The sequence below is a fragment of the Dreissena polymorpha genome, chromosome 1, assembly GCF_020536995.1.
Source record: "Dreissena polymorpha isolate Duluth1 chromosome 1, UMN_Dpol_1.0, whole genome shotgun sequence".
Classification (NCBI taxonomy): domain Eukaryota; kingdom Metazoa; phylum Mollusca; class Bivalvia; order Myida; family Dreissenidae; genus Dreissena; species Dreissena polymorpha.
The window spans coordinates 169,765,138-169,791,339 of record NC_068355.1 but is presented as its reverse complement, the minus strand read 5'-3'; the positions used below and the strand labels follow the sequence as shown (position 1 = coordinate 169,791,339).

Genomic DNA, 26,202 nt, shown 5'->3' with positions numbered 1-26,202 from the left:
TTATTATTATAATATAGACAGTATATGTATTCCATATCAAATATAATTTTTTTCAATGGGGAAATCAAAAAAATATTATTTTCTTAATTACGATTGTTAATTTATTCATCACGTGACCACGCCCTCTCCAAATTTTTCAAAAGACCACTAAGACCATGGGCGACTACGGAGTAAGTTTTTAAACATTTTTGCTGGTTTATTCATATACTGTACTGATTAAAATACTTATATGATGTTTATTAAGAATATAAGAGTGATTTTCTGTTATATTCTTTACACATTCATTATTTTAGTCATGCAATTTCAATGTTTTATTTGACCGGCATGTTTGGTAAGGCCTCGCTTTGTCTGGGCGGCCATATTGAAAGCAGACAAATTTATTTCAACATTGTGTCGTTTGTTTTGGTAGATGCTGCTAGAATTCATTTAAAACTTGCCAAACAGCGTATATGCACGAATGGAATAAATTTTTTAACGTTTTGGGTGAAATAAAGGAAGTTTATACATTTTTAAAGTGAAATCATTTTGTCACGTGGTGGGAGCCGCACATGGTGTGAGGCGCGCGATTTTGGTTGTTTTAGCCGGATGTCTTCTACAAATAAATATGGTATTGGTAACATGGAACCAGGATGTGTTCAACGTTTCGCCTATCAATTAAACAGTAACACGCATATCATTAAATAGCCCAACTAGTCTGCTGGGCCTGGGTTTTTCGATGTGGCTCTTTGTCCTTTTGGTAGCAGCATGAACCAATGAAGTTAAAGAAAAAGAAAAAAAGAAAGAACTGTTTCACAATCATGACAAATATATCTCAAATTTATTTCATAAATAACTAACAAAGTATAAAACTATAATTTGTATGATTTTTAGTTCTTATAAAGTGTTTACTTATATTAAATTAGATAAGTTTTTTCCAAATCAGTGGACTTTTCACATGAATTGCATTTTTCTCCCAAAATGGCTAGGAAAAGGCCTGATGTATCTATATTGTGTCAATATTTGTTGAGAAAAACATTCCAATTTGGTCCATTTTATTGATAAAAAATGCTCAAATTTGCCATTTAATCGATTTAAAAAACTCAATTCGACTTAAAATGGCTAAGAAAACTGAGACTGTGCGTGAAGGCTGAACTGTCTAAAACTAATGTTGAAAAAACTATTGATATATATTTTAAAAAAAGGACAGAGACATTCTGCTGTGAATATTATATTCATACAAACATGTGTATTCATATAATAAATATCATTACATATAAAAGAGTGAATATTTAATTTTCCCCTTTTCCTAAAAAACGACGCATTTTTTCACCTTTGGACGTGCCCCGCCACCATTCCCCTTTGGACGGGCCCCGCCACCATTCCCCTATAAGTGAAAAAACACTGTATATTTAATGTATTTTGTTTTATAATTTTGAAATGAAAACATTAATATTGTTTAAGAATAATAAACAAAACATACTGATTAAAAGTGATTTTTGTTGTAATTATTGGCATTTTATTTTACATGTGTAGCTAGTTAAGGTAAATCTTTATCTATGTATTTTTTTCAAACTATGTTTATACAATTAACATTTTTGTACCAAAAATGTGTTATAAGATAAAAGTTTCTCAATAAAAATAACTAAAAATATATAATAACCAGGGGACAAAAATTCCACTCGTCCGCTCGTATTGACGAGTGAAATCTTGAAAGGACGAGTGAATTTCCCTAAAGCTCTCGTCCTACAGGACGAGTGAAAAAAAGCTGATGTTAAAAATGAATTTTCTGACCAGTAAGACTATTTTTCATTATCATTTTCAAATCATTTTCTAAAAGCATATCTATTCCGAAAGTAGAATGCGAATGAACCGGAAAGTGTAATTGTAAATTTTATACAGCAGGTGCGTGTTGTTATGCGAGACTTGTGTCCCGAGTAAATATTGGCTTTTTGGTGTAAGCTTTGCGCGTACATGTTGACAGGGAACCATGCGACTGCAGTCTGCAGTCACTGTTAGTATTGACTTTTAAAGAATTATTTAAGCGCGAAGTACGGTTTAAAACCAGATTTAAACCAGTCTGAATTTCGTTTGAAAAATGTCTGCCATACAAGCGTTCTTAAAAGGGGGCCGGGGCGATGTTCAAACGTCCGAAACGGAAAGCACGCGAGCATTAGAAAAAAATTTATTTTGTGTTCCTCATAAATAAAGTAACTTATTTCACTGCTTAGCAGTGATATACTTTAGGAAATTTTATAAGTCATATCAGCCCTTTGCAATCTTTATTTCACACATATTTGATGGACGAGTGCGTGTGTTTGCAGGACGAGTGAAAATTTTAATGCACTCGTCCTGCAGGACGAGTGCAGTTTATGAATATTTTTGTCCCCTGATAACTCAAGTTTAAACATATGTGTGTCATAATTTATTTTAAAAAAATAAGTGGGTGGCCGAAGCTAAAGTAATTGATAAAACATTCATAAGAAGGATAAACTGAAGTATGATTTTTCAATAGTTTATGCGCTAAATTTGAGATGTCTTTTCTAGCAGTTATGTAAAGTGTTCCTGACCAAAATCAATGTTTTATTACTTTCAAATCATTTATGTATTGGTATACAACAAGAAAGTGGTAGAATATTTGCGGAAAACATAAGAATTTTTGACGAAAACTTGTCTGCTGAAATTTATCGAGATGTTCCGGAAATGACCGATCGTCGGTTTCCGAAAATAATACATGTCATAGTTTCTGAAAACAAAATGGATGTACCCAAAGATTTTGGTGTTATTGACTATTACTGGTTGATAAATGTATGATTTTGCTTCTTATTTGAAAAAGTGATGCTTTCAAGGCTGATAAACTTGAAATATAAAGGTTATTCGGTCGTTTGGCCTTTGTTTGTCAATACATCTGTACGATCGGTTATTTCCGTAACTACTCGTAAAATTGTAGCAGACTTATGTTTTCCACATATATTCGACCACTTTCTTGTTCAATACCAATACATAAATGATTTCAAAGCAATATTTTATTGATTTCAGCAAGGAACACCGTCTATAACCGCGACAAAAAAAACATTCCGAACTTTTTGGTTTACGATTTTTATTTTCTGAATAGCGTGCATAGAGAAGGGCATTGAATGTTCTGCAAGAAAAATGTCTCTACTTTCTTGATTGGATGATTTCAGACTGTTTAATCCAATCAGAAAAGAGCTTTAAAACGTTATTTAGACCCATGTTAAGCGAGCTAATAAAGAACCACTTTTGGTTTAATGCCGATTTGTGACATCACGAGTTGCCTCCCTTGTTGGTTCATGCTACTTTTGGGAAGTTATCTTTTTAAGAAAGATGTCTGGTATGACTTAATTATGACTTCTTAACTCAAGATCTCGTCTTTATATTTTAAACATCCTACAAAACACGTAAATGTACTTTCGTCCTTTTTGTTATGCATAATTCCCTAATTTGCCACTTATTGATTAAAAAGTCACAATTTGACCAGACTCCTTTTTTCCAAAATGGCTAGAAAAACTGAACATGCAATCAAAAATAATATTAACTGTGTAACTTATAATCATATTCATAATGCCTAATTTTTCCCATTTTCACGATGTATCAGCTAATTTTCCCAATTCAAATGGCACAGGCTGTTACAAATAAAAGCAAAAAAAATCACTGATTATGAGGACTGCCATGCCTTTGCCCATATCAAGAAAATAAGCCCAGATTTCACACCACCCATGTTCAAGCAAAGTATTTTAAGAGTATAAATAAATTCACTTCAAACAGCTTATCACGCAAACTTTCATCTGTATGGGAATTCATTTTATGAGTGTTCATTATCTGCAGTACGGCGGTGGCGGTGGATACCAGCGTGGTGGAGGTGGAGGAGGGTTCAGAGGTCGAGGTGGATCCCGTGGGGGAGGCAGCCGAGGTGGTGGCGGATTTGGTGGTGGCGGCAGAGGCAGGGGTCGTGGGGGTGGTGGTGGATTTGGTGGAGGTGGCCAGGATGCAGACTACTACCAGAACCCAAATGCAGAGAACTTCTGCAAGATCTTCCTGGGCGGTCTGTCAGCTGAAACCACTGAGGACTCTATCAAAGAACACTTTGGTTCATATGGAAACATCATTGACTGTGTGGTTATGCGAGACGCAGAAAAGAAGTAAATAACTAATTTTCCATTACTTACAAGTGGACAATCAGTTTGTATGTCATCTAAAAAATTGCAGGTGTTTTTATCTGATTTTGGGGAAAGTGCCTGATTAAACATATTTTACTGTTTTTAAAACAAATTCAAGGCAACAGAATATTTAATTATGCAATATTTTTCTAGTTTCTGCAGTGGACCAGTTTAACTTGTATATAAAAAGGTAAAAAAAAAACAAAAAAGAAATTCATTTTTTTTAGGGGAAAATGAAATCTAGGGAAAAATTTACCAGCTTTGGGTGAAAAAATCCAAGGGGAAGGGCCGATTTTCGGCGGGCCCAAAGAAGGAACAAAAACCCTGTAATTGATATCAGATTGAGAAATGTGCCACATAGAGTCTTTCACAACATCTATATTGAATATACACTCAGTGCAAGTCCAGTTGAAATAACAGCTTATTTCCTCCTTAAACGAAAGCCGTTATTTATATTGTATGCATAAAATGTTCACAATTTCTTCATTTTACAAGCTAATTAATTGTCCATGGATATGATAGCTTAAAAATGTTTGGAATTTGCTTGTGCAATTATATATGATAGCTTGAAATGTTTGGAATTTGCGTGTGCAATTATTGGAGATGTTTCCTGACCAATAATTTTTGTCTCCAACAAAAGGCAAACAATATAAGTAAGAAAGCATCGAGCAGTGATTTTGTTTTTGCTTTATATTTTATAGCCTGTGTCTTTGGATTGAAAAAAGGTGTGATACACCTTGAAATTTGGGAAAATTAAGATTTTTTTTGAAAACCATGCTTCATTTTGCCATTGGTAAACAGCCTGTAAGAGGCTTGTTATTTGGGCAAGAGTGTTTCAATGTTAATAATTCATCCAAGAGATTTTTATTTGGAAATGTTATGTCTTTTTACAGGAGGTCTAGAGGATTTGGTTTCGTAACATTTGATCAGTCATCTGCTGTGACGGATGTTCAGGCCAACAGACCACACAAGATTGATGGAAAACAAGTTGAAACAAAACGAGCTACACCGAAATCTGTAAGCTTTCAGTCAGTCTTCCAAAAACAAATTCTTTAAAAAAAAAGCCTATGTTTATATGTTGTAGACGAAATAAAGTACGACTTTTCGTTAAGTTTATCCGCATAATTGAATGTCAATTTTTTTCAGCAACAGGCCGAGGGACAGGATGCAAAGATCTCAACCAAAAAACTGTTCGTTGGTGGCGTAAAGGATGACATGAGCGAAGATATGATCAGGGAGGAGTTCTCCAAATTTGGAAACGTGCAGAGCATCAAAGTCATTCAGGGCAAGGGGTTCGGCTTCATTGAGTTTGATGACAATGATGCTGTGGATTGGTGCAATTGTAAGTTAAACATTTCAGAATTGAAGCAGTGGATTGTGAACAAGCTTGTTGACAATTTATAGCAGTTTGCATATAGGTTTGTAACGCTTAATGCTGATTTTTATGATATCGTTCATTTTTTCAGTGATTGGCAGGTTCAAGATCGCTGACAAATGGGTGAATGCCAAGAAGGCACAAGAAAAGAACAAACAAGACAGCAGAGGTAAAAATTTATATTTTTTTAAACTTGCCCCAAAGTGAATGGCAAATCTCTATTCAAAATGAATGCAATATGGCCTGTTGAAGAAATAACACATTTTTAAGTAATAAATGATTGATTATTAAGCTTGAATGTTGAAATGGCAATATATACTTAATAATGAAGACAATACAAGTGCATTTGTATATACATATTTTGTATCGTGTTTAAATGCTTTCCATGCCGTCCAAAACATAGTTAAGTGGCATATACTGAAATCACCACATACTTCTATCTCTTTGTAAGCAAAAATATATCTGAGTAGTGCTCGTACTTTACTGCATAAAAGCTATACTTTTTCAGGTTATACTTAATCTTTATTTTTGAAATAATAGAAGATTATGCAAGTGCATTTATGGTTCCGTCTTAAAAATTCCTTAAACATTATTTGATACTATAGACTTCATAACGCAAATACACATCGTTGAAACCACATTGGCCACATATTAGATACACAACAAAACCACATTGGCCACATAAACAATGATACACAACATGGTTTATTATAGCTTGATTAAATAATATCTAATCATGTACGTAACCATTTGCTTCATAATTCAGGCGTGTATTCTTCACTTCATTACAAGCTCTTTTATATATGTGCCCTTTTAGGGATGTCAAAAGATTTTGAAAACCAGGAGTTAAATGACCCCATTCTTAAAATGTTAGAGTGGTGGTGGGGTCATATTAATTTAAGAATACTTTTTTATCTGGTTATTTGCAAAAGTCTGCAATAAACTTGCAAGCATCACAAATTATATGACGCTAGCATATTTTGGTAGTTGCCTCTTGGTAAAATTCACATTAGAATAATGCAAGGCATATATTTTACAATATACAAAAATGGTGAAAGTACGACCGAATCCGCATATGTATAATTTCATAAGCGGCCCGAAACTTCCGCGGCCTGCGAAACCTCTCCGCATATTACACTGGTATTCTGTCTTAGCATTTTTTTTAAACAAGCGATGGCATTGGCTGTTGCTTCCCAATCTTTCAATTAAAATCAGTCTTTTTAAAATGTGTTTCATATTTCCTTGGTGATTCGATTGCAAATGGCGTCTTTGTGAAGCGTTAATGAATATGAACGAACGAATCTCACAAAAACTCGGAGATTTAACAATAATTGAAAAACAAAATTAAATTGGAAATTGAAGAAACAACAGTGGATATAAATCAGAAAGCGATACTACTTTCTGAATGGGTACGAAAGATTGACTCTCTCGGTAAGGCTGAAGTCATATTCTAGTCCTGTGAACTACGTAAACTGTGGTAAATTGTCGTTAGTTGAACACTGTAACATTGTTGACCTTATGTAGAATTTAAAGGCATTAAGCTCAAACGAAAGATTGCGGTCATCGTTCACAGGTATCGGACCACTCATTGATTTTGATCACAATACTGGTGACTTAACATAACATGTTAAATGATTTCAAAAAGATTTTCACAAAAAGATCTTGCTAATTAGCTTAAGATAGTGTTTGTTTAAATGTCTTTGTCATTACGTTATGCACGCAATTCGGGTTTTCAAAATCAGTCCACAGAATTTTCCTCCCCTCAGACTTCACCTCAATCACACCCCTGTCGGCTGTTTTTGGAGAAAACCAGAGGTATTGTCATAGCCAGCTCGTCCGCCGGCGTTCTGCTAAAACCAATACATTTTGTTAAGGTTTTGAACATTGGCTCTTAAATCATTGTGATCTACCTACAACTTAAAAACTTCTTATGTAGATGCACCTTGATGAGTTCTACACACTACACCCATTTTCGGGTCACTAGGTCAAAGGGCATGGTCACTGTGACCTCTAAAAGCAGAGCGTTGACGCCCGTTATGCTGTGCGCTTGTCTATATCTTTGGCATGTTCTACAATATTAAAATGTTTATATATGCAACACAGATAATTCGGCAGGCTAGTTGGTTCCTCACTAGTTACTTGTACATGTTTACACCTGTAGGAGGGTATGGCCAGCAAGGTGGATATGGGTCCCAGGGTGGTTATGGAGGTGGTGGATACGGCGGCGGTGGCTATGGCGATGGTGGATACGGGGGTGGATATGGTAAGGCAAAGGGCTTTCTAACTCCAGATTTGTCTTTTGTAGTGGCATCTTCCAGCACCTCATGTGTCGGAAAGTTTCAACCGGTTATTGTATTTTGATATTTTGGCATTGATGTTCATGCAAATTGTGCAGGGGTGTGACTTATCCATTCAGCTGATTTCTTTTTGATTTCAAAGTAATTTTACCAATAGTAATGTACTTTGGCTGTATCCATAAACAAAGGAAGAGTTTTGTTGTACTGTGTAAGGGGGGTGGGCAGTTTTCTTCCCTGAAGTGGTTCTTGAATCACACCCCTGCTGTGGGATTTTCCATGAACAGAAAAAAATTGTATTGGCTTTGTTAAAGGGTGTGGGTATTCCCCAGTTATGTGAATTACGAATGAACTGCACTTCTTGGAAAATCCCTTGTGATAGATGTTCTTAGTTAGCCGTGTTAAGACAAATATTTTGCAAGCAGAATCCGTGTACTCTAGGATTCATTAATTCTGAAGGTAAAACTTCCTCAGGTAATGATGGTTATGGTGGTGGCTTCGGACAAGATTATGGGAACAGCTACGGAGGTGGTCCAATGAAATCCTCGAGCTATGGCCAAGCTAGGCAACAGCCTTATGGTGGAGGTGAGTCAACTGATGGTATGTTGCTGAAAGTTCTTTCCTTCACATTAATGAATTTATATGAATTGGGAATTGAGCAGTTATCAGTATGAAAATCACAACATAGGGACTCTTAAAATGAATAATTTGCATAACTGGGGCATACCTGACAAAAAGTATTTATAAAAGCGATACGGTACAGTAATGCAAATTACTGAACATGTTGGCTTTTTTTTCTACAGGTGGCTATGGTACCCAGGCATACAGCGGTGGTGGAAGCTACGGAAGCGGTGGTGGTGGCGGCAGCTATGACAGCTACAGTGGAGGCGGTGGTGGTGGATATGGCGGCGGCGGTTATGGTGGTGGCGGGTGGTGGATATGGCGGCGGAAGTTACGGTGGTGGTGGTGGACGTCGATAGACGGAGTATCTCGCAAGAGTGTTGGGTCCTGGTTTATAGGTATGTGCAGCAGCTTGATTTTGTGGGAACTGGATTGTTTGTTGAAACTATGCAGTGTTCTGCTTAAATTTGAAAATGAATGTCTTGTTCGAGCATTTGAGAAATTCTCCCAATTAAACACTGCTTTATTTAGGATCAGCTTCATGCTGAAGATTTGATTAAAAACAATTGAAAGTTTTTTCCATTGGTTTCCAACAAACATGAATGTTCCACCCATATGGAGAGTACACTTTGAAGCTAATAAAGAAGATCAAGTATATACACTGAATACTTTTCATTCTAAGACACTTATTTAATAAACACTGAAACATTTCATTGTCTATGATTATTTTCCTTGCATTTAATTGCTTGTAACATCAATGTAATTTATTGTCTTTTCTTAATTTGATGCTAATGTATATTGTTAATTCAATTTAGGCTGAAACAAATTTGAGGGAAAATCAAGCATCAGGAATTAAGTAATCCAAGAAATAAGAGATGTCTGCAATTACTTAAGAAGTCCTTAAGTTAAGTGCTCTAATAGAGGCTTGATTAAGGGGCTGAAATTTCTGATGTCAACTCCATGCAGATTTAGAAAAACTAAGGGAATCCAGGCCAATCAAACCAGGGAGTATAAATATAGTGACACATCTAGTATGGATGCCTGTTAATGCCGTTATCCTTCACATTAAGTGATGTTGGAAGTTTATGTGATCACATAAGTGACAATATAATCTGACACTATCTAGTGTGTTAACTATGGAGCAGCTATAAACTTGGACCTAATATTGTAGGTAGTGTTCATTTTGTCGCGAAATCATGGTCATGTGTTTATCCCATTGTATATTTTCTACATGTTCATTTTTTGGAAAAGAACCATCAATTTGTGTTTTATATCCATCGTGGTCTTTGTTGTAATATGAAAATAAAACAATAAATGTCCGTATTTTATGTGTTCATTGAGTTCATTTAATTTTATGCTAGGCAATAAATGTTTAATAATTGTTAAGAAATAAAAAGATGAGACCCGCATTTGTTGCTTTTGAACAAATCAAACCCCAGCTATATTAGTTCTAAGAAACAGTTTGAAGAACCAGTTCTCTGTGAGACGAGCTTTTCGTTCTAACAGTAATCCATATTTGATACGAAAACACTAACCATTATAGATATGGGCGAACATTGAAGGTTTTTTAATATTTTGAATCCTCTATTTAAGTTGTATGGATATTGAACCAACCTCCGCTCCCAAATACTTTGCATCCTTTAAACTCTGTTGTCTTGGATTCTTGAAGAAACAAGACGGTCGAGTGTGCATGTTTTGGCTCTTCCACACTCTGTGTATCTTATTCATTGACTTGGCGACAATGGCAGTGATCCATCTAGGCTTAACTGGATCCATCTAGGCTTAACTGGAAATATTTATTTAAAATGAATACCCTACCTGAAGCATTCCGGATGAGAAAGCGCGCCCGAAAGTGCCTTTTTGACAATATAGTCCTCCCCGCCCTTTAAAAATCATGGCTGGAGCGAAGCAACGATTTAATAAAACAAGCGATGTGTGTGAAACGCTGTCCCCATATATTTGACCTTGAAGGATGACCTTTACCTTTCACCACTCAAAATGTGCAGCTTCATGAGAGCCGTGCATGCCAAATATCGAGTTGCTATTTTGACCCTTGAATGATGACCTTGACCTTTCACCACTCAAATGTGCAGCTCCATGAGATACACGTGCATGCCAAATATGAAGCTGATATCTTCAATATTGCGAAAACAAAGCTTATATTTCTTGAAAAACAGCCGAAAGTTTGACCTCTTGCTAACGAACATTTAAGCTTCTATAGTTTAATTATGAAAAACCAGTACTCGTTCAATTACGTTTGACATCTGTGAAAGTGCTTCTTAAAGCTTTGTTTCCACTAGTTAAAGCAAAACGTAACACAATAGTCCATCAATCACTTAATTCGTCAATGGCTTGAAAAAAATATGCGTGAAAGCGTCGGCGCGAGCATGACGTTTGTTCCTAGCTTTAAGGCCATGATCGCACATACAAGTTAATACTGTTGCCCAGACTTAAACTGAATGGTGTACAAGATACCTTAAAATGACCCGCCATAATACTTGCACTGTGGAGACAGCGGGCGAGACCGCATTATTTGTGAAGACATTGCTTCTTGTCCTATATATTACACATGAAGCTTCAACGTTTCCAATGAAAATCATTGTAGATCATATTTTCATATGCAGGAACGACTTGTTATAGGCTCCGCACTAATATTTGAATGTTTCTGAGCTGGGGAGATAACTGTTGCAAGGCGTTGAAGAACACCATTTCGCATTTACGCCCCTTTTCCAGGGTTGCAATATCGCTGCACGTAAATAAAAGATAGTCGTGTTTAAAAGAACAGACATAATATGCAGCTGCTTGTAGGCATTTTAAATTGAGTTAACAAAACTAAGTAATACTTATAATACTGTTTGTGAAGGTAGCTCTTGACGGCTACAAATTGATAATGCATTATTAATAATATTGCAGTAATTGCAATCCTATTTCAACGAGTTCTACTAACATCATAATCCGTACATAAATAAAGATAAAATGTATCGAAAATAATAGCTCTTACATTTTTAGCTCACCTGAGCACAACGTGCTCATGGTGAGCTATTGTGATCGCCTTTTGTCCGTTGTGCGTCGTCAACATTTACCTTGTTAACACTCTAGAGGCCACATTTATTGTCCAATCTTCATGAAACTTACTCAGAACACGTGTCCCAATAATATCTTGGACAAGTTCGAAAATGGTTCCGGTTGATTGAAAAACATGGCCGCCAGGGGGCGTGGCAGTTTGCTATAGTAAAACCTTGTTAACACTCTAGACGTCACATTTATTGTCCGATCTTCATGAAACTGTCAGAACATTGTGTCCCAATAATATCTTGGACGAGTTCGAAAATGGTTCCGGTTGGTTGAAAAACATGGCCGCCAGGGGGCGTGGCAATTTTCTTTATATGGCTATAGTACAACCTTGTTAACACATAGAAGTCACAATTTTAGTCCAATCTTGAAACTTTGTCAGAACATGTGTGCCAATAATATCTTGGACGAGTTCGAAAATGGTTCCGGTTGGTTGAAAAACATGGCCGCCAGGGGGCGTGGCAAGTTTTCCTTATATGGCTATAGTAAAACCTTGTCAACACTCTAGAAGTCACATTTTAGTCCAATCTTTATGAAACTTGGTCAAAACATACGCTCGTGGAGGTTTCTCTGCTCTGGTTGATGCATTATTGAGTAGATTCTTGGACTCGGAGCCGAATTTTTACCTTGGAATTTTCGAAGATATCACATCTTCTTCATCAGCTGATCACTGGCTGACTGACGTCACAGTCACATGACCGGTGAAGGGTCACGTGACATGAGGAGACTGTCAATAGACGAACATATCAAGTTCACTTCAGAGCAGGAGGAAGAAGGCCGTATTCCGTTCCTGGACACATGTGTTCACGTGGCAGACGATGGGTCGACGAAAACCACGGTTTACAGGAAACCGACGCACACCGACCAGTATCTGAACTTTCAGTCCAACCACCACCTTGAACACAAACGATCAGTTGTACGTACCCTACTACACAGAGCCAAAACCCTAATAACAAAAGAAAAAGACCAGAAAGACGAAATCGAACATGTGAAATCCGCTTTAAGAACCAACGGATACCCGGGATTGGATATTCAGACTACCCAAAAAGAAAGAGAAAACACTAGACAAAGATAAGGGAACACAAAAGCGACCGACTGCAGGAATACCTTATATCAGGGGCACCTCAGAAGTTTTGGCTAGAGTATTCAAAAAACATGGAGCCAACATCTTCCACAAACCTTTCAATTCCATCAGACAGAACCTCACCAAAGTTAAAGACAAAACAGATAAAATGAAGAAATGTGGTGTGATCTATCATGTCCAATGTGAGGACTGTAAAATGACTATGTAGGTGAAACAGCGAGACAATTAGACACTAGATTGAAAGAACACCTTACACGAACTTCTTCTGCCATATATGAACACTGTAAACAAACAGGTCACAAGATCGACCCTAACAAAACCAAAGTACTCACCTCCGAAGAACATCTATGGAAACGCAAGGTGAAAGAAGCAATTGAAATTAAACAGCGGCGGCCATCACTTAACAGGGACGAGGGACTCGAGCTACCCCGGGTTTATGACAGTCTCCTCATGTCACGTGACCCTTCACCGGTCCTGTGACGTCAGTCAGCCAGTGATCAGCTGATGAAGAAGATGTGATATCTTCGAAAATTCCAAGGTAAAAAAATTCGGCTCTGAGTCCAAGAATCTACTCAATAATGGTCAAAACATGTGTTCCAATAATATCTTGGACGAGTTCCAAATGGTTCCAGTTGAATGAAATACATGGCCACCATGGGGCGGGGCAGTTTTCCTTATATGGCTTTACTGTATGGTAAAACCTTGTTAACACTCTAGAAGTCACATATATTGTTCGATCTTCATGAAACTTCTTCAGAACATGTGTCCCAATAATATCTTGGACGAGTTCGAAAATGGTTCCGGTTGGTTGAAAAACGTGGCCGCCAGGGGACGTGGCAGTTTGCCTTATATGGCTATAGTAAAACCTTGTTAACACTCTAGAAGTCACAGTTTTAGTCCAATCTTCATGACACTTTGTCAGAACATGTGTGCCAATAATATCTTGGACGAGTTCGAAAATGGTTCCAGTTGAATGAGAAACATGGCCACCATGGGCGGGGCAGTTTTCCTTATATGGCTTCACTGTATTGTAAAACCTTGTTAACACTCTAGGAGTCACATTTGTGGTCCAATGCTCATGAAACTTTGTCAAAATATTTGGACTAATAATATCTGGGCTAAGTTCAAAAATGGTTAAGATCAGTTTAAAAACATGGTTGCAGAGAGCGTGGCATTTTTCCTAAAATTGCTATTTACTACAAAACCTTGTTAACACTCTAGAAGTCACATTTATTATCCAATCTTTATGAAACTTGATCTGAACATGTGTTCTAACAAAAGCTTGAGTGAGTATGAAAATGGTTATGGTTTGTTGAAAAACATGGCCGCCAGGGGTGGGGGGGCAGTTGTTCTTATATGGCTTTAGTGAAAACTTGTTGACACTATATTAGCCACATTTATTGCCCAATCTTCATGAAACTTGGTCAGAACATTTGTCCCAATGAAATTTTGCCAGAGATTGAAGCTGGGTCATATGAGCTAAAGAACTAGGTCACAAGGTCAAATATAAAAAAACATGTTAAAAGTCACTTTATTGGTCCAAAATAATCTTCATGAATCAGCTTGCATTTTTTTCAGAACAGTCTAGTTCCTTTGGCTTTCAGGTGAGCGCCTTAGGGCCTGATGGCCCTCTTGTTACATTATGTTAACGGAAATAGCGATACTGTTGAGAACAGTTTCTACCAAGTTGCATTAAAACTATTCAATCAAACCATGTCTTAAAGGGGCCTTTTCACAGATTTTGGCATGTATTGAAGTTTGGGCTCGAACCACTGACCCCTGAAATTCTGGAGTATAAGACTACCACTTAGACCATTCGACCACCCGTGCTCATTTATGAGAGATGTATTTTATACCTTCTATAAGCAATCCTCGTAGTTTCACAAACTATAACGACAACAGAACTTTCCAAATTATTCAATCGTTTCGCGTTCCAATGCTTTATAATTTTCAGTTTTTTTCAATCGTCAAAAGATGCATATTATGGATATTGTAGAGCATGAGCATGGTAAATGTTCAATATTATTGTTTCCTCACAAATATCATAACTAAAACAAAAATGTGAGAATCTAATACAGCTTTTTTTATTTTGTCAATTTACCAAAACGTGAAAAGGCCCCTTTAACTCGTATGGGAACGAGAACAGGCCCGTACTCGGGAGGGGGGGTGGCCATTCGAACGGCATTCAGCTTAAATTAAATGTCCTTTTTGAGATAAACGTGCCATTCTTTCATCAGAATAATTAGTTGTTATAAGTGATGCTCAGTTTATCCAGGCATGTATATTCATTTCGTGCATGTGAGATCGAGAGACTTTGCAACGGAGGAGCCGATTTGTAAAGATTTTAAATATAATAGACTTAAAATATTTGGGTCCGGAGGTACTTTTTATGCCCCCGGATCGATTGATCGGGGGTATATTGTTTTTGGCCTGTCTTTCATTGTAGGTGTGTGTGTGCGATGGCATTGGCTGTTGCTTCCCAATCTTTCAATTAAAATCGGTCTTTTAAAATGTGTTTCATATTTCCTTGGTGATTCGATTGCAAATGGCGTCTTTGTGAAGCGTTAATGAATATGAACGAACGAATCTCACAAAAACTCGGAGATTTAACAATAATTGAAAAACAAAATTAAATTGGAAAGGGAAGAAACAACAGTGGATATAAATCAGAAAGCGATACTACTTTCTGAATGGGTACGAAAGATTGACTCTCTTGGTAAGGCTGAAGTCATATTCTAGTCCTGTGAACTACGTAAACTGTGGTAAATTGTCGTTAGTTGAACACTGTAACATTGTTGACCTTATGAAGAATTTAAAGGCATTAAGCTGAAACGAAAGATTGCGGTCATCGTTCACAGGTATCGGAACACTCATTGATTTTGATCACAATACTAGTGACTTAACATAACATGTTAAATGATTTCAAAAAGATTTTCACAAAAAGATCTTGCTGATTAGCTTAAGATAGTGTTTGTTTAAATGTCTTTGTCATTACGTTATGCACGCAATTCGGGTTTTCAAAATCAGTCTACAGAATTTTCCTCCCCTCAGACTTCACCTCAATCACACCCCTGTCGGCTGTTTTTGGAGAAAACCAGAGGTATTGTCATAGCCAGCTCGTCCGCCGGCGTTATGCTAAAACCAATACATTTTGTTAAGGTTTTGAACATTGGCTCTTAAATCATTGTGATCTACCTACAACTTAAAAACTTCTTATGTAGATGCACCTTGATGAGTTCTACACACTACACCCATTTTCGGGTCACTAGGTCAAAGGTCATGGTCACTGTGACCTCTAAAAGCCGAGCGTTGACGCCCGTTATGCTGTGCGCTTGTTTATATCTTTGGCATGTTCTACAATATTAAAATGTTTATATATGCAACACCGATAATTCGGCAGGCTAGTTGGTTCCTCACTAGTTACTTGTACATGTTTACACCTGTAGGAGGGTATGGCCAGCAAGGTGGATATGGGTCCCAGGGTGGTTATGGAGGTGGTGGATACGGCGGCGGTGGCTATGGCGATGGTGGATACGGGGGTGGATATGGTAAGGCAAAGGGCTTTCTAACTCCAGATTTGTCTTTTGTAGTGGCATCTTCCAGCACCTCATGTGTCGGAAAGTTTCAACCGGTTATTGTATTTTGATATTTTGGCATTGATGTTCATGCAAATTGTGCAGGGGTGTGACTTATCCATTCAGCTGATTTCTTCTTTTTGATTTCAAAGTAATTTTACCAATAGTAATGTACTTTGGCTGTATCCACAAACAAAGGAAGAGTTTTGTTGTACTGTGTAAGGGGGGTTGGGCAGTTTTCTTCCCTGAAGTGGTTCTTGAATCACACCCCTGCTGTGGGATTTTCCATGAACAGAAAAAATTGTATTGGCTTTGTTAAAGGGTGTGGGTATTCCCCAGTTATGTGAATTACGAATGAACTGCACTTCTTGGAAAATCCCTTGTGATAGATGTTCTTAGTTAGCCGTGTTAAGACAAATATTTTGCAAGCAGAATCCTGTGTACTCTAGGATTCATTAATTCTGAAGGTAAAACTTCCTCAGGTAATGATGGTTATGGTGGTGGCTTCGGACAAGATTATGGGAACAGCTACGGAGGTGGTCCAATGAAATCCTCGAGCTATGGCCAAGCTAGGCAACAGCCTTATGGTGGAGGTGAGTCAACTGATGGTATGTTGCTGAAAGTTCTTTTCCTTCACATTAATGAATTTATATGAATTGGGAATTGAGCAGTTATCAGTATGAAAATCACAACATAGGGACTCTTAAAATGAATAATTTGCATAACTGGGGCATACCTGACAAAAAGTATTTATAAAAGCGATACGGTACAGTAATGCAAATTACTGAACATGTTGGCTTTTTTTCTACAGGTGGCTATGGTACCCAGGCATACAGCGGTGGTGGAAGCTACGGAAGCGGTGGTGGTGGCGGCAGCTATGACAGCTACAGTGGAGGCGGTGGTGGTGGATATGGCGGCGGCGGTTATGGTGGTGGCGGTGGTGGATATGGCGGCGGAAGTTACGGTGGTGGTGGTGGACGTCGATAGACGGAGTATCTCGCAAGAGTGTTGGGTCCTGGTTTATAGGTATGTGCAGCAGCTTGATTTTGTGGAACTGGATTGTTTGTTGAAACTATGCAGTGTTCTGCTTAAATTTGAAAATGAATGTCTTGTTCGAGGCATTTGAGAAATTCTCCCAATTAAACACTGCTTTATTTAGGATCAGCTTCATGCTGAAGATTTGATTAAAAACAATTGAAAGTTTTTTCCATTGGTTTCCAACAAACATGAATGTTCCACCCATATGGAGAGTACACTTTGAAGCTTAATAAAGAGATCAAGTATATACACTGAATACTTTTCATTCTAAGACACTTATTTAATAAACACTGAAACATTTCATTGTCTATGATTATTTTCCTTGCATTTAATTGCTTGTAACATCAATGTAATTTATTGTCTTTTCTTAATTTGATGCTAATGTATATTTGTTAATTCAATTTAGGCTGAAACAAATTTGAGGAAAATCAAGCATCAGGAATTAAGTAATCCAAGAAATAAGAGATGTCTGCATTACTTAAGAAGTCCTTAAGTTTAAGTGCTCTAATAGAGGCTTGATTAAGGGGCTGAAATTTCTGATGTCAACTCCATGCAGATTTAGAAAAACTAAGGGAATCCAGGCCAATCAAACCAGGGAGTATAAATATAGTGACACATCTAGTATGATGCCTGTTAATGCCGTTATCCTTCACATTAAGTGATGTTGGAAGTTTATGTGATCACATAAGTGACAATATAATCTGACACTATCTAGTGTGTTAACTATGGAGCAGCTATAAACTTGGACCTAATATTGTAGGTAGTGTTCATTTTGTCGCGAAATCATGGTCATGTGTTTATCCCATTGTATATTTTCTACATGTTCATTTTTTTGGAAAAGAACCATCAATTTTGTTTTTATATCCATCGTGGTCTTTTGTTGTAATATGAAAATAAAACAATAAATGTCCGTATTTTTATGTGTTCATTGAGTTCATTTAATTTTATGCTAGGCAATAAATGTTTAATAAGTGCTGTTAAGAAATAAAAAGATGAGACCTAAAATACTTAAAATGTCTTGAGAACAAATCAAACCCCAGCTATATTAGCCAAAATGAAGGGAGTAATTTAAAATGAATTGCTTTGAAATTATTTTATCTTCACTGAAAATTGAAGCACTTGATAGAAAACATTTATTACTTAAGATTTTGTATATATATAATTGATAAATGCATTCAAGGAAACTTCATACTATAGTTTAATTCAATGAGAAAAAGTCAAAACTGTCAAATGTCATTGTCTTTAAATTAAGTTGTCTAATGCGATTTTAAAGAAAAGAAGTTTCCTTGACACTTTGTGCTAACATTCACTTCTTAAAATGGTTTGAAACTAATTTGGAAAATAGGGAAGTGGGAATAATCAGACTGAATAACAAAAGCAATAGTTACAATAACACTGCATCACTTAGTTTTCAAACCAGTTTAATGTTGAGTTATGTTAAAGTCTGTAATTATGAATGAGCTATATTCATCATTTTGCAGTGATAGATTTGACATATTGAAGCTGCAAATAGGTTCATTAGTATGGTCATTATCAATCTAAGGTTGATCCAAAAGCATGACATAAGGTAAGGAAAGGTTAATTTTAATTTATTTCGTGTTGGGTAAAATTGAAAGTAATGGAAATAATAGATAACTGCTATAATGGTCATAACATTTATGCGGAAAAAGGACTGGCTAATTTTAAAATCATTTCATTCATTTAATTTCTCAACGGAATAAGAAAATGCTAAGTTTAAAACGAGTCGAACATAATTCTTTTTTGAACTGTCGCAATATCCACTTGTTCATTTGATTGTTTGTGAATGATTGCAATCATAACCACAGGTTGTCGAGTACCACTCGCGACTAAACATCTGTGTGGTGTCTGAGTAACTATCGAGATGTGTGTGCAGCTGTCCAGCTCCTAACAGAGCGGGGGGCTAGCAACGCACCAAAGCCGGTTCCACGATCAGCTGTGGTATGTGACTGTCAACATTAGGCGGTCTGACTACCGGTAGCTGGCAGCTGGCATGGGGACGACCGTCTGGTATAGATGGAAGACAGGCTACAATTTTTGGTAGTAAGTCATACCGTTTGGTAAACTCTATCTCTGAAAAATCATTATATAGCACACAAATTTCTGTTTAATTTTTGCATTTTAAATGCCGATTTAATATAATTAACAAAGAGCAATAAGCAACTCGACTACTGAATGTTAATATAATGTTAAATTCACTTGCCCTTAAAACATGCTAGTCAAAAGACAACTAATCCATCATGTTCTATATGCTTGAAATTTCTATTGTGGTTAAAAATACCAAAAACTTGGAAGGTTTTCTAGTATTGATACATGAGGAATCATACGCTGGAATAAAATGTGTGTGACCGCAATACATGTCTTGTGTACTTTGTGTAAATAATGAATTGTTTTTCCTTTCAGGACAGAAGTTGGTCCTAGCTGTTTGATGCAACATAGTTTCCATAAGACGGCGTCTGCATTCCAGTCTCGAAGACAATCATTTTCTGTACTTGTCAATAAACTTGTGTTACTTTAAATGAACTTGTTTCAGTTTGAAAATATGTTAGTTGAATTATAGGGCATGTTGAGGAATAGTGAAGTAAAATGACTCGAAATAATTGTAGAATATAACACCAAATGGTTGTTTCATTCCCTTCTGATTTATTGATAAAGAAACTTCATTTAAAACTGAGGTGCTGGCGTTTTTAAGATATATCAATTGCTTTCATTATATTCATTTCATTGAATGCTTGCTCAAGTATATTTTCAAGGTAATTGTCGCTACAAATTTCAGATTTTGTCGCCGCATGGTGTTGCTTTTGCTATTCGGGCCGCTTTAACTGTTCTAGAACAGTTTTGAAGAACCAGTTCTCTGTGTCCGCAGACGAGCTTTTCGTTCTAACAGTAATCCATATTTACATACGAAAAAACACTAACCATTATAGATATGGGCGAACATTGAAGGTTTTTTAATATTTTGAATCCTCTATTTAAGTTGTATGGATATTGAACCAACCTCCGCTCCCAAATACTTTGCATCCTTAGAAAACTCTGTTGTCTTTGGATTCTTGAAGAAACAAGACGGTCGAGTGTGCATGTTTTGGCTCTTCCACACTCTGTGTATCTTATTCATTGACTTGGCGACAATGGCAGTGATCCATCTAGGCTTAACTGGATCCATCTAGGCTTAACTGGAATATTTATTTTAAAATGAATACCCTACCTGAAGCATTCCGGATGAGAAAGCGCGCCCGAAAGTGCCTTTTTGACAATATAGTCCTCCCCGCCCTTTAAAAATCATGGCTGGAGCGAAGCAACGATTTAATAAAACAAGCGATGTGTGTGAAACGCTGTCCCCATATATTTGACCTTGAAGGATGACCTTTACCTTTCACCACTCAAAATGTGCAGCTTCATGAGAGCCGTGCATGCCAAATATCGAGTTGCTATTTTGACCCTTGAATGATGACCTTGACCTTTCACCACTCAAAATGTGCAGCTCCATGAGATACACGTGCATGCCAAATATGAAGCTGATATCTTCAATATTGCGAAAACAAAGCTTATATTTCTTGAAAAACAGCCGAAAGTTTGACCTCTTGCTAACGAACATTTAAGCTTCTATAGTTTAATTATGAAAAACCAGTACTCGTTCAATTACGTTTGACATCTGTGAAAGTGCTTCTTAAAGCTTTGTTTCCACTAGTTAAAGCAAAACGTAACACAATAGTCCATCAATCACTTAATTCGTCAATGGCTTGAAAAAAAATATGCGTGAAAGCGTCGCGCGAGCATGACGTTTGTTCCTAGCTTTAAGGCCATGATCGCACATACAAGTTAATACTGTTTGCCCAGACTTAAACTGAATGGTGTACAAGATACCTTAAAATGACCCGCCATAATACTTGCACTGTGGAGACAGCGGGCGAGACCGCATTATTTGTGAAGACATTGCTTCTTGTCCTATATATTACACATGAAGCTTCAACGTTTCCAATGAAAATCATTGTAGATCATATTTTCATATGCAGGAACGACTTGTTATAGGCTCCGCACTAATATTTGAATGTTTCTGAGCTGGGGAGATAACTGTTGCAAGGCGTTGAAGAACACCATTTCGCATTTACGCCCCTTTTCCAGGGTTGCAATATCGCTGCACGTAAATAAAAGATAGTCGTGTTTAAAAGAACAGACATAATATGCAGCTGCTTGTAGGCATTTTAAATTGAGTTAACAAAACTAAGTAATACTTATAATACTGTTTGTGAAGGTAGCTCTTGACGGCTACAAATTGATAATGCATTATTAATAATATTGCAGTAATTGCAATCCTATTTCAACGAGTTCTACTAACATCATAATCCGTACATAAATAAAGATAAAATGTATCGAAAATAATAGCTCTTACATTTTTAGCTCACCTGAGCACAACGTGCTCATGGTGAGCTATTGTGATCGCCTTTTGTCCGTTGTGCGTCGTCAACATTTACCTTGTTAACACTCTAGAGGCCACATTTATTGTCCAATCTTCATGAAACTTACTCAGAACACGTGTCCCAATAATATCTTGGACAAGTTCGAAAATGGTTCCGGTTGATTGAAAAACATGGCCGCCAGGGGGCGTGGCAGTTTGCTATAGTAAAACCTTGTTAACACTCTAGACGTCACATTTATTGTCCGATCTTCATGAAACTGTCAGAACATTGTGTCCCAATAATATCTTGGACGAGTTCGAAAATGGTTCCGGTTGGTTGAAAAACATGGCCGCCAGGGGGCGTGGCAATTTTCTTTATATGGCTATAGTACAACCTTGTTAACACATAGAAGTCACAATTTTAGTCCAATCTTGAAACTTTGTCAGAACATGTGTGCCAATAATATCTTGGACGAGTTCGAAAATGGTTCCGGTTGGTTGAAAAACATGGCCGCCAGGGGGCGTGGCAGTTTTCCTTATATGGCTATAGTAAAACCTTGTCAACACTCTAGAAGTCACATTTTAGTCCAATCTTTATGAAACTTGGTCAAAACATACGCTCGTGGAGGTTTCTCTGCTCTGGTTGATGCATTATTGAGTAGATTCTTGGACTCGGAGCCGAATTTTTTACCTTGGAATTTTCGAAGATATCACATCTTCTTCATCAGCTGATCACTGGCTGACTGACGTCACAGTCACATGACCGGTGAAGGGTCACGTGACATGAGGAGACTGTCAATAGACGAACATATCAAGTTCACTTCAGAGCAGGAGGAAGAAGGCCGTATTCCGTTCCTGGACACATGTGTTCACGTGGCAGACGATGGGTCGACGAAAACCACGGTTTACAGGAAACCGACGCACACCGACCAGTATCTGAACTTTCAGTCCAACCACCACCTTGAACACAAACGATCAGTTGTACGTACCCTACTACACAGAGCCAAAACCCTAATAACAAAAGAAAAAGACCAGAAAGACGAAATCGAACATGTGAAATCCGCTTTAAGAACCAACGGATACCCGGGATTGGATATTCAGACTACCCAAAAAGAAAGAGAAAACACTAGACAAAGATAAGGGAACACAAAAGCGACCGACTGCAGGAATACCTTATATCAGGGGCACCTCAGAAGTTTTGGCTAGAGTATTCAAAAAACATGGAGCCAACATCTTCCACAAACCTTTCAATTCCATCAGACAGAACCTCACCAAAGTTAAAGACAAAACAGATAAAATGAAGAAATGTGGTGTGATCTATCATGTCCAATGTGAGGACTGTAAAAATGACTATGTAGGTGAAACAGCGAGACAATTAGACACTAGATTGAAAGAACACCTTACACGAACTTCTTCTGCCATATATGAACACTGTAAACAAACAGGTCACAAGATCGACCCTAACAAAACCAAAGTACTCACCTCCGAAGAACATCTATGGAAACGCAAGGTGAAAGAAGCAATTGAAATTAAACAGCGGCGGCCATCACTTAACAGGGACGAGGGACTCGAGCTACCCCGGGTTTATGACAGTCTCCTCATGTCACGTGACCCTTCACCGGTCCTGTGACGTCAGTCAGCCAGTGATCAGCTGATGAAGAAGATGTGATATCTTCGAAAATTCCAAGGTAAAAAATTCGGCTCTGAGTCCAAGAATCTACTCAATAATGGTCAAAACATGTGTTCCAATAATATCTTGGACGAGTTCCAAATGGTTCCAGTTGAATGAAATACATGGCCACCATGGGGCGGGGCAGTTTTCCTTATATGGCTTTACTGTATGGTAAAACCTTGTTAACACTCTAGAAGTCACATATATTGTTCGATCTTCATGAAACTTCTTCAGAACATGTGTCCCAATAATATCTTGGACGAGTTCGAAAATGGTTCCGGTTGGTTGAAAAACGTGGCCGCCAGGGGACGTGGCAGTTTGCCTTATATGGCTATAGTAAAACCTTGTTAACACTCTAGAAGTCACAGTTTTAGTCCAATCTTCATGACACTTTGTCAGAACATGTGTGCCAATAATATCTTGGACGAGTTCGAAAATGGTTCCAGTTGAATGAGAAACATGGCCACCATGGGGCGGGGCAGTTTTCCTTATATGGCTTCACTGTATTGTAAAACCTTGTTAACACTCTAGGAGTCACATTTGTGGTCCAATGCTCATGAAACTTTGTCAAAATATTTGGACTAATAATATCTGGGCTAAGTTCAAAAATGGTTAAGATCAGTTTAAAAACATGGTTGCAGAGAGCGTGGCATTTTTCCTAAAATTGCTATTTACTACAAAACCTTGTTAACACTCTAGAAGTCACATTTATTATCCAATCTTTATGAAACTTGATCTGAACATGTGTTCTAACAAAAGCTTGAGTGAGTATGAAAATGGTTATGGTTTGTTGAAAAACATGGCCGCCAGGGGTGGGGGGGCAGTTGTTCTTATATGGCTTTAGTGAAAACTTGTTGACACTATATTAGCCACATTTATTGCCCAATCTTCATGAAACTTGGTCAGAACATTTGTCCCAATGAAATTTTGCCAGAGATTGAAGCTGGGTCATATGAGCTAAAGAACTAGGTCACAAGGTCAAATATAAAAAAACATGTTAAAAGTCACTTTATTGGTCCAAAATAATCTTCATGAATCAGCTTGCATTTTTTTCAGAACAGTCTAGTTCCTTTGGCTTTCAGGTGAGCGCCTTAGGGCCTGATGGCCCTCTTGTTACATTATGTTAACGGAAATAGCGATACTGTTGAGAACAGTTTCTACCAAGTTGCATTAAAACTATTCAATCAAACCATGTCTTAAAGGGGCCTTTTCACAGATTTTGGCATGTATTGAAGTTTGGGCTCGAACCACTGACCCCTGAAATTCTGGAGTATAAGACTACCACTTAGACCATTCGACCACCCGTGCTCATTTATGAGAGATGTATTTTATACCTTCTATAAGCAATCCTCGTAGTTTCACAAACTATAACGACAACAGAACTTTCCAAATTATTCAATCGTTTCGCGTTCCAATGCTTTATAATTTTCAGTTTTTTTCAATCGTCAAAAGATGCATATTATGGATATTGTAGAGCATGAGCATGGTAAATGTTCAATATTATTGTTTCCTCACAAATATCATAACTAAAACAAAAATGTGAGAATCTAATACAGCTTTTTTTATTTTGTCAATTTACCAAAACGTGAAAAGGCCCCTTTAACTCGTATGGGAACGAGAACAGGCCCGTACTCGGGAGGGGGGGTGGCCATTCGAACGGCATTCAGCTTAAATTAAATGTCCTTTTTGAGATAAACGTGCCATTCTTTCATCAGAATAATTAGTTGTTATAAGTGATGCTCAGTTTATCCAGGCATGTATATTCATTTCGTGCATGTGAGATCGAGAGACTTTGCAACGGAGGAGCCGATTTGTAAAGATTTTAAATATAATAGACTTAAAATATTTGGGTCCGGAGGTACTTTTTATGCCCCCGGATCGATTGATCGGGGGTATATTGTTTTTGGCCTGTCTTTCATTGTAGGTGTGTGTGTGCGATGGCATTGGCTGTTGCTTCCCAATCTTTCAATTAAAATCGGTCTTTTAAAATGTGTTTCATATTTCCTTGGTGATTCGATTGCAAATGGCGTCTTTGTGAAGCGTTAATGAATATGAACGAACGAATCTCACAAAAACTCGGAGATTTAACAATAATTGAAAAACAAAATTAAATTGGAAAGGGAAGAAACAACAGTGGATATAAATCAGAAAGCGATACTACTTTCTGAATGGGTACGAAAGATTGACTCTCTTGGTAAGGCTGAAGTCATATTCTAGTCCTGTGAACTACGTAAACTGTGGTAAATTGTCGTTAGTTGAACACTGTAACATTGTTGACCTTATGAAGAATTTAAAGGCATTAAGCTGAAACGAAAGATTGCGGTCATCGTTCACAGGTATCGGAACACTCATTGATTTTGATCACAATACTAGTGACTTAACATAACATGTTAAATGATTTCAAAAAGATTTTCACAAAAAGATCTTGCTGATTAGCTTAAGATAGTGTTTGTTTAAATGTCTTTGTCATTACGTTATGCACGCAATTCGGGTTTTCAAAATCAGTCTACAGAATTTTCCTCCCCTCAGACTTCACCTCAATCACACCCCTGTCGGCTGTTTTTGGAGAAAACCAGAGGTATTGTCATAGCCAGCTCGTCCGCCGGCGTTATGCTAAAACCAATACATTTTGTTAAGGTTTTGAACATTGGCTCTTAAATCATTGTGATCTACCTACAACTTAAAAACTTCTTATGTAGATGCACCTTGATGAGTTCTACACACTACACCCATTTTCGGGTCACTAGGTCAAAGGTCATGGTCACTGTGACCTCTAAAAGCCGAGCGTTGACGCCCGTTATGCTGTGCGCTTGTTTATATCTTTGGCATGTTCTACAATATTAAAATGTTTATATATGCAACACCGATAATTCGGCAGGCTAGTTGGTTCCTCACTAGTTACT

At 37.4% G+C, this 26,202-nt stretch overlaps 1 protein-coding gene and 1 long non-coding RNA gene across 3 annotated transcripts; one reads left to right on the top strand and one right to left on the bottom strand.

Annotated features, from left to right (window-relative positions):
* The first annotated feature begins 11 nt into the window (after positions 1-11).
* On the top strand, positions 12-19,750 carry LOC127860176 (heterogeneous nuclear ribonucleoprotein A2 homolog 1-like). Its single transcript, XM_052398073.1, is given in 11 exon segments — positions 12-170; positions 3,823-4,136; positions 5,048-5,171; positions 5,301-5,496; positions 5,621-5,698; positions 7,691-7,792; positions 8,265-8,423; positions 8,627-8,751; positions 8,753-8,842; positions 19,040-19,274; positions 19,635-19,750. Coding segments are annotated over 9 exon segments (1,164 nt in total). The 5' UTR covers positions 12-155; the 3' UTR covers positions 8,804-8,842; positions 19,040-19,274; positions 19,635-19,750.
* LOC127860366 (uncharacterized) lies at positions 7,341-26,193 on the bottom strand. Of its 2 annotated transcripts, none has more exons than XR_008039728.1 (2): positions 26,071-26,193; positions 7,341-7,537 (listed from the first exon to the last, which is right to left on the bottom strand). It is a non-coding gene; the product is annotated as an uncharacterized LOC127860366 (long non-coding RNA). The 2 variants fall into 2 exon arrangements; XR_008039727.1 differs by lacking the exon at positions 26,071-26,193 and adding an exon at positions 15,894-16,016.
* Between the last annotated feature and the right edge of the window lie 9 nt (positions 26,194-26,202).